Raw genomic sequence first — 17,566 nt, forward strand, 5'->3', positions numbered from 1 at the left:
CGACCATGACTTCTTAAGGTATTACTCCCTTGGTCCTACCTTAGTATCTGGCCATGTTTTGAATCCTAAACCCGCGTCTGAAAACCCGCTGATTGATTATATTTCACTCAACAATTCTCAAACTAAGGACGCTGCGATGTTTGAGAAAAATGGGAGAGCGAAAGAGGAGAACGAGGGAGAAGAATGAAAGGGAAGAGGAGGAGGAGGGAGGACAAAGGCGAGTAGTACGAGGAGAAAGGGGAGAAGGAGGAATAGAGGTAATAGGAAGTGAAGTGATTATAATAAAAAGATAAAAACATTATAAAAGATCTAAACTAAAAAATAAAAATTTATTAAACGATACTTATCGAACTTCCTTTTCGTTGACAAGCAACGACACCTTCCACGTGCTTATGATAATGTCAAGGAGGCCTTTCGCGTGCTTTAACCATGAACTATATTGCGAGGCGTTAGGGTAGAATGAGATTAAGCATTACTAAGCGCGTTATGCTTTCGTTCACCAGTGTACATCTTGTCTTCTTATATTGTTATTAGGTTCTTTAGATTTGTTTGCCAAAAAAAATTTGTTTATGCCTTAATGGCACTGTCATTTCACTATCTATTTCTCGGGAATTGTTCCCTATTTAGTTAGAATTAAAAATCGTGTCTTCAAGAATTGTCGCTAGCGCTACCGGGAGGCAACCCGATTTTATTCGCATTTTATTTAATTTCGGTTGAATTTTGCCGATCGAAAAAAAAAAAAAAAAAAAATTTTTACTCGATCGACCGTTTTTCTACTCGATCGACCACTATTCCTCTCGATCGAGCCGTTTTGGACGCCCATTGCTTTGTGTGACAAATACTATGCTTAATTTATGTTTGCATTGTTGTTTATTTTTGTTGCAAATTACAAAATATGTTGAATCATGTCCATTTATGTTAATATAATTCTGATTTAATTATGCTTAGCATTTCGATAAATTGGGGCACCGCGCCCGATAGGGTGCGGTGCAACAACTATTGATAATCAAAACCCAATAACCATCGAAGTTTGTGGCATTAATAAATTGGCATAATCCATAGCAAAGTAAGGTACTTTTCCTTAACGATTTTTCTTATTTTTTCCGATATTTTGTAAATTAATTTAAAAATATTTTAAATACTATGGGACTTTCTTTTTAAAAAATAATTAAAATATCTAATTTTTAAGTAGTACTCCCTCTTATTCACTACATTCTTCCTATTTCCTTATTCGGATTATTCGGATTTTCTTCCCTATTTCCTTTTTTGGGTTGATTTATGTGGTCCAAATTAAATTGCATATGGGGTACGTGCATTTTATATAGTCTTTTATGCACGTAGGTGTTTTGTGTGGTCCAAATTCACTTTGGTTTTCTTATTTCTTGTGCGTTTAGCAAAAGGAAATTTGGGGAGAATAGCTATTTTGGGATGCGCGAAGAAGAAAGAATAGGAGGGAGTAATATGTAATACTACACTGAATCGAAGATGTACTTCGGTTGAGATATTCCCTTGAAGAGGTCCATTGATAGTACAATTAGCTTAAAAGTTTTGACTAGTTTAGACCTAACTTGACTTAGAGAGGGGATTGAAATTATTACTCACATCAATAAAAATTACTTTTTCAATTTTATTAGTCTTTTATAATGTTATCCATGTGAAATAACTCCAGGGGATCCATAATTTGAAGGGAGCGTGATTAATGCTTGGTATTGTCGAGAGTAGTCTTAGGATGGGTGACCTCTTGGAAAGGTTCTCGGGATGCGCACGAGTGAGGACAAAATGCGCTAGCAAGAACCAATTTTCAACCTTGCGCCAATTTTAAAATTCAAATTTCAGTCCATTGAAACTCAAAATACATCTTATCCATATATTAAAAGTAAAAAAAATAATTTATTACTTAAAATTTAAAATTTATATTTTCAAAATACTGTTTTAATATGCTCAGAATATGGTTATTTATCGAAACAGACAAATAGTGGACAAAAATATTTTGATACAATACTGATGGCACTACTAATTAAATTAATTTAGTGCAGTGCCAGGGATCAAACACGGGTTCGAATTAGTGATAGCTGATACAATTAGGAGTAGTTAGGACGGAATAAAACTAATTAAAAGATTAGATTTCATTAGTTAGATTATTATCTTTTAGTTATCAGATTAATTTATTGTTTTCTATTTCATTTAGGAGTCTTTTATTGTTAGAAAATTAGGGCTATTTAAGCTAATTACAAAATATGTTGAATCATGTCCGTTATTCTAAATCATTGAAACTTAATAAAAATTCAACAACTATTGAAAAATCGATCAAGGTTGATCATAGCAAAGAAACTTTTTCATTTTGATTTAAAAATATTTCAAATCTTTGATTTAAGTTAAATAGGTCTTTAACTTAAGCACCCATTGTTCGAGATATAGGTCTATTTGGGTTGAGCAAATATCTCATTGACTCAAAGTTATTTCTTGTCAAAAAGGGTAGGACTTCTAGTCAAATATCCCTACTTGAAGGAATCAAACTTGTCTCTCGGTCTTACGTGAGTCGAGAGTAGTCTTAGGATGGGTGAGTTCGATCCCTAGCATAAAAATCGTCTTTTTATTTTATTCGAAACTCAAAATACATCTTATCCATTAAAAGTAAAAAAATAATTTATCATAAAAAGACGATTTTTGTGCTAGTTATTTATCGAAACAGAGATCAAAAGATACTCGATGGCACTACTAATTAAATTAATTTAGTGCGGTGCGAGGATCAAACACGGGTTCGAATTAGTGATAGGCGATACAATTAGGAGTAGTTAGGACGGAATAAAACTAATTAAAAGATTAGATTTCATTAGTTAGAGACAAGTTTGATTGTTAGAAAATTAGGGCTATAGGGATACGTTATTCTAAATCATTGAAACTTAATTTGACTAGAAGTCAACCGATTTGAGAGACTTCAAATCTTTGAGTTAATGGGACTTATTTGCATTTGAGCAGAAATAGACTATATCTCGAATCGAACAATGGGTTGCTTAAAAAGTCTTTTTAAAGATAAAAAGATTTAACTTAAATCAAAGATTTGAAGATATTTGACTAGAAGTCAACCTCAGAGTTAAAATTTCTGAAATATATCAATGGGTGATCTATTTAACTTAAATCAAAGATTTGATCGGTCTCAAATTTCGATCTTGATCGTTTTTCTTGAATTTTTATTAACTTTCAATGATTTAGAATAACGCAACTCTAGCTTAAATAGCCCTAATTTGCTAACAATAAAAACTCCTAAATGAAATAGAAAACAATAAATTAATCTGACAACTAAAAGATAATAATCTAACTAATGAAATCTAATCTTTTGATTAGTTTTATTCCGTCCTAACTAAATTAATTTAATTAGTAGTGCCATCAGAATTGTATCATATTTGGTCTTCGTCACAAATTAACAATATACAATAGTTATTTCAGACTCATATTAAAGAAAGGAGAATGATGAATAGGGTATTAGCTATTGAAAATATAAGGGGTGAGTTAAAAGCTGAGGTGCCAGATATAGAGGAAGCATTCCTAGAATATTACACTCATTTATATTAAAGGGCATGACTGGATGTCTTACTCACCTTCACCAAATTCTAGTTAGGCATGGAGACAGAAATGCAAGATCAAGGAGATGGTTAAAGCTGGATGTAATCAGGGGTAATGGTGTTCTCCTAATGGTAGGTACTCTACTACTGTTATGATTGACTTCTGGGATCTGAACCTAAAGTCAGTTGGTACCCAGTTGTGTGAAACTCTCTTAATTTACCAAAATATAGTTTCATAGTGTGGCTGTATGCTGTGAACAGACTACAAAGGTTTCACTCCTTCAATTTGGCATGGATTTGGGTGTTCAATGTGATATGTGTATGGAACTGACAGAAAGCTGCGATCATCTGTTCTTTCAATGTAAATATAGCACGGCTTGTGTGCAGTTGCTGAATACTTGGCTGGGGATTACACTGCCTCTGTCTCATCCTTTGCAATGGTGTGTTCAATTTAGGTGTAGGTCACTCATGAAAAAGAATATTATATGCCTGGCTGTTTGTGGCCTGATTTACAAGATTTGGTGGGCGCTTAATATATGCAGGATTAATGCTTATCTCCCTACTCCTGCAGCTTTGTTGTTGAGGGTACAAGTAGATATTAGAGCTCATATTCAGAACAGGGTATGGGCGGTTAAACATAGAGTGTCAGATGATTGGCTAAAGAGAATTGGTGTGTGATTAGACGAGGGTTTCTATGGACTATGCTGTAGCATGTTTGTAGATTTGTACTGAGTCTGTAATGTAGCTAAAGTATGGTTGTAAAGTGTTTGTATGTGCTGTGTTCCTTTGATTATCAATATATTTTACATTCCACCAAAAAAAAAAATATATACAACAATTAACTATCTCAATTTGAAATCTCTAACTATAACGACAAGGTTCGTACAAATATTCTTTGAATAGTAAACGTTACATTCTGAAACTAATTCTTACTCGTATGCTCAGAACTACCATCCAAGTCGACTTAACAATCATCGACACTCAATACCACATTTTATCACTTTCGTCTCATTGTAATGTCGTTAATCAATCAATAATACGTTATAATGTCGTTTAAATGAACCATAATCGCGTTTTAACTTCTTTAGTAGTACGTTTTAAAACTGTCGCATCATCCTTTAAAACGTTATTGAAGTTATCATGTTATTAAATGTAAGCCACCGTCAAGAGCCGCATTCAACCACCGTGAGATTATATTTTATCTTGAAAAAAAAAATGACAAATATTTTTTATCAAATTTATTAACAAAAAAATTACAAGTAAATTGAGATTATTTTTAAAACAATTACCCGACTATGGGTCCGGTCGTGTCTAGGTCGAGTTGAAATAATCAAGGTCGAGTTACAGCTCAGTTCTATTCAGTTCGGGTCAGGTGCAGTTTGTGGTGAATTGGGTTTCTTGTCGTTTTGGGTCGAGTCACAAGTCAGCCGGGCATATCATTTTGGGTTCTCTCGGTTTATCAGTTGAACTTGGGTTTCGGTTCAACATATTTTTGGGTTCTATCGGGTGAATTTTTGGATAAGTCGGGTTAGTACTTCGGGCCGGGTCAAATTTTGCGAGCTCAATCGTACTTTTTTAAGTAAAGAGATAAGGTGGATTTCAGCTATATCGTCATTTATCCAACTAAACTGCCATATCTATCAACACCCGCCAGTTTTCAATCTAGTCTAGAAAAACATGGCTTCTTCATCCTTTACAACACAGCCATTCCTCTCCTTGCCACCCTCAAGAACACATCCAGTCTCACGATGCTCAAACACACCACCGCCGCAGCCATCACCGTCCCAAACTCCAAAACTAAGTTCTGGTTCCATGGAGAATCCGGCAACACCTGTTGAACTAAACAACAGTGGTAATAATGTCAGATACCCAAGTAAACCTAAAACTGTTGATAGCACAGATTGGGTAGCTTCATCATTGACGCGGCGGTTTGGGCTTGGTGCTGGGCTTGCTTGGGCTGGCTTCCTGGCCGTGGGTGTGCTATCTGAGCAGATTAAGACTCGACTTGAAGTTTCTCAGCAGCAAGCTAATACTAGGTATTTCATGCATCATTTCTTACGTTCTGATCAATTTTGACTGCTGTAGATTTTAACACCGTATAAGTATGGTATTTTAAATACGGATTAATAGAGAAATGGTCCTCAAGTTTTGTATATGTTCCAGGGATCTAGAAAAGGAGGAGGAAGTTATATTGCCAAATGGGATAAGGTACATCTCCTCCTTCGTAATCATTTATCATCTCTTGATACTCAAATGGGATCCACACACTAATCAACTACGCTGACGAATTCAAGTAACTAGTAACGCAGGCTTTCTCCCCTGCAATAATCCCCATAGCACGCACATATATACGGAGTATTTTGAACAAATGGGGCAATTCTTAAGTAATGTTTACATATATTATTGACATATATTTTCGGATATACTGAAATTTGATTGTAGCACTCAAGTTAATTATAAAGACTTGCGTAAGAAAAGAAGATAACAAAAGACCGGTTGAATCAAAATGGCACAAACTCTGATCACTTAATTAGTTATGGTTATTGTTGATGGAGCAGGTACTATGAAATGAGAGTCGGTGGAGGAGCGTCACCACGACAAGGGGACTTGGTTGTGTTAGAGTTGAAAGGAAGCATGAAAGACAGTGGGAAAGTATTTGTGGACACATTTGGTGGTAATAAGAGGTCACTTGCTCTAGTAATGGGATCAAGACCGTATTCAAGAGGAATGTGTGAAGGTATAGAATACGTATTAAAGACGATGAAGGCAGGCGGCAAAAGAAGAGTTATAGTTCCTTCTAATTTGGGCTTTGGTCAAAATGGTGCAGATTTTGGCTCCGGTTTTTTAGTACCTCCATCTGAAACACTGGAATATATTGTGGAGCTTGATAGAGTCTCCATTGCGCCCGCTTAAGAGCAATGAATATAATTGTTTTTGCTTGTTTTAGCGCGCAAAACAAGTTTTTTCTCTGAAAACCAATATTGTATATGTAAGTGTGATATCAATTGTTTGTATAATTATGAGACTAGTAGTAGATCACATTACCACCCCCTGACCCCCGCAGTGAACGGCTTATATGGAACTTTATCCATTAGTGAATAATTAGTAGAAGTGTTTTTTTAGATGAGATTTAATTCCAAAGTATTTACAAAATTAGGGTTCATTCAGGGGCGGCCCATTGGATTTGAAGGCCCTGTTCCAAATATTAGGTGGAGGTCCTTACGATGATCGCCTCGTATTTTTTTATAGTCGTAAGAAAATATGAGACCTTTAATGTATGAGGAAGCGTAATATTTAAAATTTGAAATACTATAAATATAAAATTAATCGTGTCAATGTTTTGATTTTAGTCATAAAACTTTTTTTGTTTCTTGTGAACAAATGTTCGCTCTATTTCTTCCAATTAGCGTTTTTATACTTTTATTTCTAGGAGTAAAGTAATTAGAAAAATAGGCTACAATAAAAAAAAAAATAGTCAGTAAGTGCATCATTAGCAATAACATATTCATTTCGTTAAATAAGATCACTTTTTTAACACCATTCTTATTTAAGACCGCCTTAACTTATAGACGATTTTCACACCCGATTAAATTAGAAGTAGAAGTAACACAAGGGTGTTAGAGGTTTCAAGATAATACGGTCAAAAGCAAGATCAACTTTTTTTTTTACAAACGACAAAATTATCAAGTCACTTACACTAATATGGTGGATTTGCTTTTAAATATTGAAGGGGAAACTTCATACGAAACAAGAGATAAAAAAAGAATGAAACTAAAATAATTAATTAAAGCTAACTAATGAAAAAAATAATAATGGAAAATGGAAATACAACAAAAAAAATCCAAAAATAATTAATGTAAAATGACAACATAAGGAATCAGGCCTAGGACTTCATTAGGGTTTCTTTGTTGTTTGCTATTAAGCCCATTACCACTATGCCATAAGAAGGATTGTTAATCTTATAGACCATTAATACGTACTTTAGCGATAACTCTTTCCAAATGAGTCCCCCCATCCTACCGGGGGCCCGGTTCGGTGAACCGAATTGAACCATTTAAGGGCAAAGGGTTTGATGATCCTATGTATTGCAATTGTCTGTGGATGTGTTCTTGTGTGTATTAGTAAGCTAGGTTAGTTACTTTTAGGTAGCAATGTAACTTTTGTGTAATGCACGTTGAATGAATGACAACAATTTCATTTGCACATTTATGTTAGTATGGATGTGTGCACCTTCTCAAATTGATGTGATAATTAGAAGTAGTTTGTTGCTGTAGTACTAAGGCTTGACAGGGGGAGGACCATATATATTGTTGTTAGATTTGGTGACATTTTTTAGTCATTGGCCTCACAGCAATAAAGAGTTTCACTCACTTGGTGACTAGTTGATTCTTATTCTGCCACTTATTTGACAGAGGAAGGACCATTGAAAGCACCAAATGATTTAACTCATAGCACCAAAAGCATTAAAGTTTACAGCTTCCACCACAACAGTAAAATTTTACCAAGTGCTGCAATGCTCAAATTGTACTGACAAATGTACTATTACCACCAACCATGTCTAACAGCAAATTACTACATAAAAGTGCTAAAACTAAACTGACAAATTGTTGGAATATGTGTCCTCAACAATAGTGCGATCACATGTTTAAATCTCATATTAAGAATACGTAAGGGATGATTCATTATACAGTCAACTGATCGTCATTAATCGGTAATGACTGGCTAACTAGAGTTTGACATTACTGTCGTTTGACGGTGGTGGTCAGTTGATCCCTTAAAGTCACACCTAAAGGACAATTTCCTTAATAGACAAATTGATTAATTGTATGACGATACAAGTTAATTAATTCCTTAAAATTGAACAATTCATTTGTGAGAGAGAATATTGATATCATATTGTAATGGGATTAAATAAGATTTATTTTAGTAATTGAAATACTTTATTACTAAAATTGATTATTGTTTGTGAAACAATGGAGATAAGAATGAAGGGTTAATTATAATTACAAGATGTTGTGAATTATGATTATATGACTCATTTTATTTATGTGATCAAGTATCACTAGTCAATTTGTTGTATGTGATTTAATTAATTTATGAAATGATATTTATTTGATAAATATGTATTAAATTAATTAATAACATGTGACATATTGTGTGACAAATGACAAATCGACAAAATAAAATGGAGGTCCATTTTACACAAAGGACCGAAATATTAAGGACGGTAGGCATTAGTGGGTGGTTTATTTTATGTGATAAGATCAGAATAAATTAATGAAACCTACATCATATAGCCTTACACACCTAAGATATTGATAAGAGTAAAAGGAAAAGCAAAGATGCCTTCCTTGGCCTTATGCTAGCCGGTCATACTACTCTTATATGAGTAGTTTTGGTTCTTTCTTTTGCTCTTACACACTACCATTCAAACTACATGCAAAATACTTCATCTCTCCCACATCTCTCTAAAACAAGTTTTTAAAAAACAAGAGATTGTTCATAAATTCTAATATCAAAATAAGGTTACTAGTGTAGTAATAAGTATATTATTAGAATTAATTTTAAGGGTACTAGTGTATTAATCTAGTTAATTAGTATACTAGTTTAAGGGATTAGTCTTGGGTGCAATCAAAGGAGAATCTCTACATTGGGATTTTTGGAGAATCATCCATCCTTTTTAGCTCAAGAACAAATAAGGAAGGCGGCCTTATTTGTGCCCAATATTTCGAACCATATAACAATGTAAGGGACATTGTTTTTCCTTATTAATCTCTTATTTTGTTATGCATGCACTAGATCTAAAAGAACACAAATTAAGAAGTTAATTAGTTCACTATTAGAAGAGTCTAATAATAGGTATCTGAACCTAACACAAATCTGCTATTATAAATAACACCACCTAACAAATTAAACAAGTCCTATTACATTCATAGTTGAGTTCCCGACTCCACTGTTGGTTGGTTGCCACTCATTTGACTTAGAAATGCTCGGTGTTGAGCCTTGGTTGCCATCCTCTGTTCCCTTTTGTTCCTTGCAGCCTTCACCCATTCTGAGTTACTAGGAGGTCTACCACCTTTGCTTCTTGTGATGGGGTCAGACACAGAATTCTTACATCCCTTGATGTTATGTCCTAGTGTACCACACCTACTACACTTGTTGGACTTCTTGACCCTTTTTACTTGTGACCCTTCACCAGGTTCTTTTCTCCTTTTTTCTTTGATGGTCTGCCCGGCATTCTTCTCATCAGTGGTGGGAGAGGCTCCTCTTGGTCGGCTTTCTCCCAGTGTGCTACCCCAGGCATAGGGTCTATTGCAAGTGTGTAGGCCAATAAATACTTATCCTTTGAATAGGCTTGGTCAACATAATCTTCAGGAATGTGTCTTTGTTCAAGTATACAAGCCATTGCATGAACGCAAGGGATTCCACTCAACTCCCAGTGTTTGCAATTACACACTTGGTTTATCAAATTGACTGTGAATGAACCACCCTTGTAGTCAACCTCAAAATTGGTGTTTATGGATGGGTAGATTTTACAATACCTCCTCTCAGCTATAAGCCTCTTAAAGCATTTGTCAATATATGGCATAAAGGGCTTCTCATACTTGCTAGCCCCTTCCCTTTTTTTATAGTGTCTCTTCATTATATATCTTCTCATCCACTCCATTTGAGTCAGAATTGGCTTGTCTCTTGCATCCTTCAACACAACATTGAAGGATTCACAGAGGTTGTTGGTAATCATGCTACTCTTGCAAGTGGTTCTAAAAGCATGTCGGCTCCAATGCTTGGGTGGAATGGCCTTGACATACTCATAGGCAGGCTGACTAAGAAATTTGATGCCCTCAAGAGCTGCCAAATACTCAACCTATAACATTGAATATTTTCAGTGAATATTTTCAGTAGCTATGGATGCAATGGAAGGACCACTAACATAAAGTTTCTAAAATGGTTAAATAGCAGACAACATTCAATATCATTTCCTTACCTCTGTTGTGGCCCATGCTACTTGCCAAAAGCTATCTTTGAATGCTTGGCCACCAAATTGTAGCTTGAAATTGGCCCAAATGTGCCAAACACAGTATCTAATCTCAGCTTTAGGGACAATAACATTCATTGCGTCAATAAGTCCCTGGCATCATTCAATACTAATTGATTAGTATTTGATAAATAGTTGATAAATAGTGGCCAAGTAAAAATAAAATTTTAGGATAAGAAAGAAAAGAATGTTACCTTTTGCCTATCATACATCATTGTAAGACCTTCACCCTCATCAAAGCCTATGTCTTTCACCAATAAATCAAGAAACCACTTCCAAGAGTCAGCATTCTCCACCTCCACAACAGCCCATGCAACAGGGAAAAGGTTGTTATTCCCATCCATAGCTACTACCGCCAAACACATCCCAGGGTACATTCCTTTTAAATGACCACTACTACAAATCCAGGCAACTACAACGCCCTTTTAACAACGTTTATGCACGAAAATCACAATAGACGTTGTAGAATGTATGGCGCGATTTTTACTAAACTTAATTACAACGGGTATGGTTATATAACCGTTGTTATAAGTTTTAACAACGGGTCAAATTTGCACAACCGTTGTTAATAATTTGGCGCAAAGTTAGTGAAAAGTAATCACAACGGGTATTTTTAAACCCGTTGTTAAAACTTATTTGACAACGGTTGTTGATTTACAAACGTTGTTAAAACTTATTTAACAACGGTTGTTGTTTAACAACCGTTGTCAATACTTTCAATACTATAAACCACACAAACACAGATCACTCTGACCCACAAAACACATACATAACCTAACACAAACACAAACACAGACAAACACAAACACAAACACAAACAAAGCAAACACACTTTCTCATCGTCTCTTTCTCTCTTTCTCATCGTCGCTTTATCATCTCGCCGTCCTTTGTTGGTTTCATCGTCTCTTACTTTCTCTAATTATCGGGTAAATCTCGCCGTCCTTTGTTGGTTTCATCGTCTTTCATCGTCATTGTTTTCTTTTTTTAATTATTTCATTTGCATGTATATATGATGGGTTTTTATCGATCATTATTATGTTATTATTCGCTTAATTAGCTCGTAAAACAAATTAAATAAAATAAAACAAAGAAGAAGCAAGATGATAGAGAGGAATGCAAGATAAACTTAATTAATAATTCATTAATATATATATATATATATATATATATATATATATATATATATATATATAAATACATAAATTAAAAAAGAATTACATTTCTAAAAATGCAATTCTTATATTTTCATAGAGAGTCTTATTCTCTTCTATGATATCCCTCCTCTCCTCCTTAGCTATTTGGAGGTTTCGTTCAGCAGTTGCTATATCGTCATATAGATGCAACAACTGCTGCTCTGTCAAGCCATTTCTTTTGGCATCCTTGAGTGCGGCTTGAGCATCCACAAGATAGATCCTAAAACTGTCCTCGATGTGGAGCAACCGACGGATGAAGTTGTTGTTCTCGGTCATAGTAAGAGTTTTAAGGATGTAATCGTTCATTTTGTTGATGAAATTTGGAGTTGTTTGAAAGATTAATTAGGGGTTGAAGATTGTTTTAGCAGTTAGGGTTTGAAGATAGTGAGATAATGGAATGGTGGTTGAGATAATGTATGTATTTATACTAAGTAATGTGTCCTTTGAGTTGTTTTTTAATTAATATAATATACGCATGTTTAGGAAATTGTGACATAATCATCATATCTCCCTGCTTCAAATCTTATGTAAACCCTTCTCATTCCATATATTGTCCATTCATATGCAAAGATGAGGGGGATGACAGTAATAATGCATGCATCGGAATTATAACGGGCCCCGTAATTATGCATGCATCTAGTAATATTTAATTTAATTTTTTTTTTTTTTGTAAAAACAAACAACAATGGTTATCTAGAAACAACCCGTTGTCTTTAGTTATAACGACGGTTCTTTGTAAATTAACCGTTGTTATAACTTTCCCACCAAAATTGAGTCACACTTTCCACAACGGGTTTTGATACTTAAAACCGTTGTTAATAGTTTTAACAACAGGTTGCTTAAGAAAACCAACCGTTGTTAAAACCTTTTACAACGGACGCTTTAACAACGTCCGCTATTTTATATAACAACGGTTTTTAGCCGTTGTTATAGCCTGTATCTGTAGTAGTGGACAGCCATCCACCCCAATAAGAGGCCTACACCTACTTTTAAACCCTTCCTTACAAGCAGCAAGACAAGTATACATCCTCTGAAACACTGGAGGTGGTCTGTCAACCCTATCAACCATTACATATGAGCTTGAACCTGGGTTGTATTTAATAATGGTTTTAGCATAATCCCATACTCTACTGTACTGCTCATCAGAGTTACCCCATATTATCATTTTTGCCCTACCTCTTGCTACCCAGCACTTATGATACGCAACATCAACACCTAGGTCTCATTTTACCCTATCTTGAGTAGCCTTCAATCTCCAATGTGGGTCAGACCTCCAAACTTCCAGGTATTTATCCGCCAAAAATTCAGCAGTAACCATTCTGTTTTAGGTTGTATAAACATAGATGTGCTCCAAGTTCATAGTCTTAATCTGAAAAGTCATGTCATCATCTTCCATTTTGGTGGCATGCAACCTTAATAAACATTTTCTTTTATAACCACAGGTACATCTAGGCAACCTTGACCTCTTAGCATTCCAAGGGCATTTACATCTGTGTTTACAATACATAGTCACCCTTGCACTCTCATTGTGAGAAAAGTAAGGTTCATACTCATTCTCAATGGCATGTTGCCTTATGGCCTTCCTAAACTCATACACTGATGGAAATTTTAACCCAACCCTAAGCACTATGGGTTTGCCAAAGTCTATATCAGGGTTAAATGTGTCATAAGGGTCAGCCTCTTGATCTGAACCACCCACACTATTGTCATCATCAGAAGCTAAATTAGTGTCCTCTCCTACCTGAACATTCAAATCATCAACATTAAGAATGTTACTCCTAACTCTGTTTCTTGTCTCCCTAGTTTTTGCACATGATTGATTAAGATTCTTATTCACTGTATCAATCAGTGATTCATCAATTATATTAGTGAACAACTCTTCATCCTCCACAATGTAACACCCACGGTAATTGAAGAGGTCTAGTGATAGGCTTAAATGACTAGTGCTTAAAGGGATTGGAAGTACTACTCATATCAACAAAGTGCACTTTCTTTTATGGTCATCCATGCGAAAGAACTCCAAAGTTAAGCATGCTTGGCTGGGAGTAGTCTTAGGATGGGTGACCTCCTGGGAAGGTTTCCGGGATGTGCATGAGTGAAGACAAAATGCGCTATAAAGAACCCGTGTTGATCTTTGGGCCATGTACACAGCCTGGTGAGCTATCATAAGTAACCGCTCCCGACCCGGTTTGGGCCGGAGTGTTACAGTTGGTATCAGAGCATATTTGCTCCCGACGCACGTTTATGCACCCCCGATAAAAAAAAATAACTTGACCTTAAAATAATAAACTTGAGAGATGGGTAGACTTAAGGACCTAAGGTGGTAGTCTGTAGTGTGTTTGCTCTTTGTTAAGTTCTAACATGTTTGTTGATTGTCAATCATTTTTGTACCCTTGGATCAATGACCGTGAGCTTACCCGTGTCGTGATCAAGATTTGGTGCCTATCGTCGGGCATTGGAGATTTGTTCAACTTGTGAAGAATGCTTCTTCTTCCTCGAAGTTATCCCTCCATCTTTGTGTACCTTGCCTTACTCTTTACTTCTTAATGCTTGCTTCTTCTTCTAAACTCTCTTTTCTTTCCTTAGGAGTGACTCTTGTACTCTCCCAACTTGTGTTTTGTTCCTTGCTTATCTTCCCTTAACGCCTTTTTATAGTACTCTTTCTTTTGAGGAATGTTGGTTTTGGTTGGAGAATTTGACTTTTGAGGAGATTGTTTGTGGTTAACCCATAATCCTGGTTTTGAGAGGTTGTGATGTTATAAAGACCTAGGTAGTGTGATGATACATACTTAATGATTCTTAGACCTAGATCCTTAATAAAGTGAGTATTCTTGATTGGTGGATTTTGTGTTGTCAAGTGTGAGTTGCGTTTGTTATTAAGGCTATAGAACTTGGCTTTGTTGTTTAGTTTTGGGATTTGAGAGCCTTGGGAAGTGTAGTGAGACATGTCTTGGGATACTAGTGCTTGGTACTTGACTTTAAATGGATGGAATTGAATGGTGGAATATTTGAGGAACCCTTTCTGGGAATTTATAGCTTGGTATTCGGATCTTTGATTGAGGATTTTACTATTTTGAGAAACCCATGGTTAAAACTAGTTGGATATGAGTATAGCTTTGTTGGAACTTTGACCTTGATCTTGTGGAAGTTGTTTGTGGATGTTTGAGGATTTGGAGTGGTGAAATCACACTTATAGTGGAGTACCTTGTTTTAGGGAATAGATTAGGATGAAGTAACATGAGCGTTTTGAGGAAATCCTTGGGAGTGATGTGGTTATAAGTTTTGTTGCTAAGAAGTTTTCGGAACCGCTTAGGTTGATGTTATTGTTTGAGATTTGAGTACCTGGCGTTTCCTTGTTGTCTAATTTCCTTTCTTCTTTGACCATAAGCGTTACCGTTCATACCTCCTTTCATCGCTTCATCTTGCTCATGATCTTGAATTAGCCGCCGTGGTACATGCCTTGAAGACATGAAGGCATTACCTTATTGGAGTTCATTGCCGCATTTATACCGATCATAAGAGTTTGAGATGTATCTTTACCCAGAAAGAATTGAATATGAGGCAAAGAAGATGGCTAGAGTTGGTTAATGATTATGATGTCGAGTTGATTTATCACGAAGGGAAAGCAAATGTGGTGGCCGATGCTTTGATTAGGAAGACTAGTAACTCTATGAGCACTATCCGTGTGTTACCTGATGAACTTGCCACGGAATTTCAAAAGTTAGGGGTAAGCCTTGTTGGGAAGGGCTTTGACTATCTTAGTGCCTTGAGTGCAGAACCTGACTTTTACCGTGAGATCCGTACGTGCCTACCTGAGGATGCTACTTTCAAGTCCATTCAAGCAAAAATCCAACTTGGGCAAGCTAAGGATTGTGTGGTGGATAGTGATGGATACCTTCGTTACCAAGGTAGGATGTATGTTCCGAGAGTAGCCGAGTTGAGGAAGAAGATCCTTGATGAAGCTCACCTTTCTTCTTACTCTATTCATCCTGGTGGTGACAAGATGTAAAAAGTTTGAAGATTGATGTCCTAGAGTATGTTAGCAAGTGTCTTACCTGTCAGAAAGTAAAGATTGAGCATCAGAAACCCGGGGGTTTGCTACAACCTTTGGATGTTCCCCTTTGGAAATGGGAGTCCATCTCCATGAACTTTGTGATGGCTTTACCTAAGACTGCTAGCGGAAAAGATGCGGTTTGGGTGGTTGTAGATCGATTGACCAAATGTGCTAGGTTTATACCTATCAAGGTGACGTGGAGATTAGATGTCCTAGCTGAGGCCAATGTGAGAGAGATAGTACGCTACCATGGAGTGCCTAAGGATATAGTTTCAGATCGTGACCCTAGATTCTGTTCCCGTTTCTGGACTGCTTTGCAAGAAGCCATGGGTAGTAAACTACTGATGAGTACCGCTCTTCATGCCGCTACAGACGGGCAGACTGAGAGGACTATCCAGACTTTAGAGGACCTCCTCCGTGCTTGTGCTTTAGACTTTCACACTTCTTGGGAGAAATTTTTACCTCTTGTCGAATTCTCCTACAACAATAGCTATCATTCCTCTATCAAGATGTCACCTTATGAAGCTTTGTACGGTAGGAAGTGTCGTAGTCCTGTTTGTTGGGATCAAGTCCAAGATGCTCATGTGTTGGGACCCGATTTGGTGACTGAGACCATCAATCAGGTTCAGATCATTCGAGAGCGTATGAAAACCGCTCAAGACCGACAGAAATCTTATGTCGATGTCCATCGTCGACTACTTGCCTTTGAGGTTGATGATCGAGTGTTCCTTAAGGTATCACCTATGAAAGGGGTGAAACGGTTTGTTGTAAGAGGAAAGTTGAGTCCCAAATACATTGGACCTTTCCGTGTGCTTGAGAAGATTGGCCCCGTTGCTTACCGTTTGGAGTTGCCCCCGAATTTGAGCAAGGTTCATGATGTCTTCCATGTATCTCAGTTGAGAAAGTACATTAGTGATCCGAGCCATGTCATTCAGGAAGAAATCCCAGATTTGGAGCCTAACTTGACTTTGGAAGAAAGGCCAATCCGAATCCTCGAAAGAGCAAACAAGCAACTTAGAAACAAAGTTGTTCCCCTAGTTCGTATCCTTTGGCGTTGTGGAAATGTCGAAGAAGAAACTTGGGAGCCGGAATCTTCTATGTTAGCTAAATATCCCAAACTTTTCTCGTGAGGTGATTCTCTTTCCTTTATCTAACTCTTGTGAGTTTTAGCTATCCTTTCGAGTGTTCCTCTCCTTCTCTTAAATACTCTCCGCGTTAGTAGTCCTTGCTTAGTTGTTAAAAGTCGTAGTTAGAGTTTGGTCATAGCTAGTGGAGTTATTATCCTTATTATAGAGTTTCGAACTAAAGATTTTTGAAAATGTTTTAATGTTTTCCACTGGTTTTAACGTCAATGAGTGGTAAAGCTCGTTATTGGAGACGTCCGATTATTGGTTTTCTCATTTGTTGGTGTAAAAATATATATTTTTATGCCTTTGATTTGGAATGTTGATGTTCTTGAACGGCCGACGAGGATATTCCGTTCCATTGAAAAGACACTTATATTTCATACGTTCACATTTTGAAGATTTTGTTTACTTGATTTTAAAGAGATAGACCTACATATATACAATGTTCCTTCTTCTAAATTTCGGGGACGAAACTTCTTAAAAGGAGGGATGATTGTAACACCCCGTAAATTTGAAGACTTTTATTATATTTTAAAAGTAATATTTTAATCTATTTTAATTTAATATTAATTTATTTGAAATAAAATTTATTT

General features: G+C 36.1%; 2 protein-coding genes across 2 annotated transcripts; one reads left to right on the plus strand and one right to left on the minus strand.

Annotated features, from left to right (window-relative positions):
• Positions 1–5,164: 5,164 nt before the first annotated feature.
• Positions 5,165–6,716, plus strand: LOC141639068 (peptidyl-prolyl cis-trans isomerase FKBP17-2, chloroplastic-like). The gene is made up of 3 exons (XM_074448257.1): positions 5,165–5,599; positions 5,727–5,771; positions 6,122–6,716. Exons 1-3 carry the CDS (start codon positions 5,241–5,243, stop codon positions 6,474–6,476), a joined length of 759 nt encoding a protein of 252 aa, XP_074304358.1. The 5' UTR covers positions 5,165–5,240; the 3' UTR covers positions 6,477–6,716.
• Positions 6,717–9,741: 3,025 nt separating this feature from the next.
• On the minus strand, positions 9,742–12,957 carry LOC141639069 (uncharacterized). The gene is made up of 4 exons (XM_074448258.1): positions 12,780–12,957; positions 10,794–10,978; positions 10,549–10,692; positions 9,742–10,428 (listed from the first exon to the last, which is right to left on the minus strand). The coding sequence occupies exons 1-4, from the start codon at positions 12,955–12,957 to the stop codon at positions 9,742–9,744; spliced, it is 1,194 nt and encodes a 397-aa protein (XP_074304359.1).
• Positions 12,958–17,566: the final 4,609 nt, after the last annotated feature.

Source organism: Silene latifolia, unplaced genomic scaffold (assembly GCF_048544455.1).
Source record: "Silene latifolia isolate original U9 population unplaced genomic scaffold, ASM4854445v1 scaffold_269, whole genome shotgun sequence".
Lineage (NCBI taxonomy): Eukaryota > Viridiplantae > Streptophyta > Magnoliopsida > Caryophyllales > Caryophyllaceae > Silene > Silene latifolia.

Coding starts and splice junctions, on each gene's coding strand:
- LOC141639069 (XM_074448258.1), bottom strand. CDS start 12,957: ATGATAATATGGGGTAACTCTGATGAGCAGTACAGTAGAGTATGGGAT. Junction 10,979..12,779: donor TTGTAAGGAAGGGTTTAAAA/GTAGGTGTAGGC, acceptor GTCATTTAAAAG/GAATGTACCCTGGGATGTGT. Junction 10,429..10,548: donor TAGCATGGGCCACAACAGAG/GTAAGGAAATGA, acceptor TCAATGTTATAG/GTTGAGTATTTGGCAGCTCT.
- LOC141639068 (XM_074448257.1), top strand. CDS start 5,241: ATGGCTTCTTCATCCTTTACAACACAGCCATTCCTCTCCTTGCCACCC. Junction 5,600..5,726: donor CAGCAGCAAGCTAATACTAG/GTATTTCATGCA, acceptor TATATGTTCCAG/GGATCTAGAAAAGGAGGAGG. Junction 5,772..6,121: donor ATATTGCCAAATGGGATAAG/GTACATCTCCTC, acceptor TTGATGGAGCAG/GTACTATGAAATGAGAGTCG.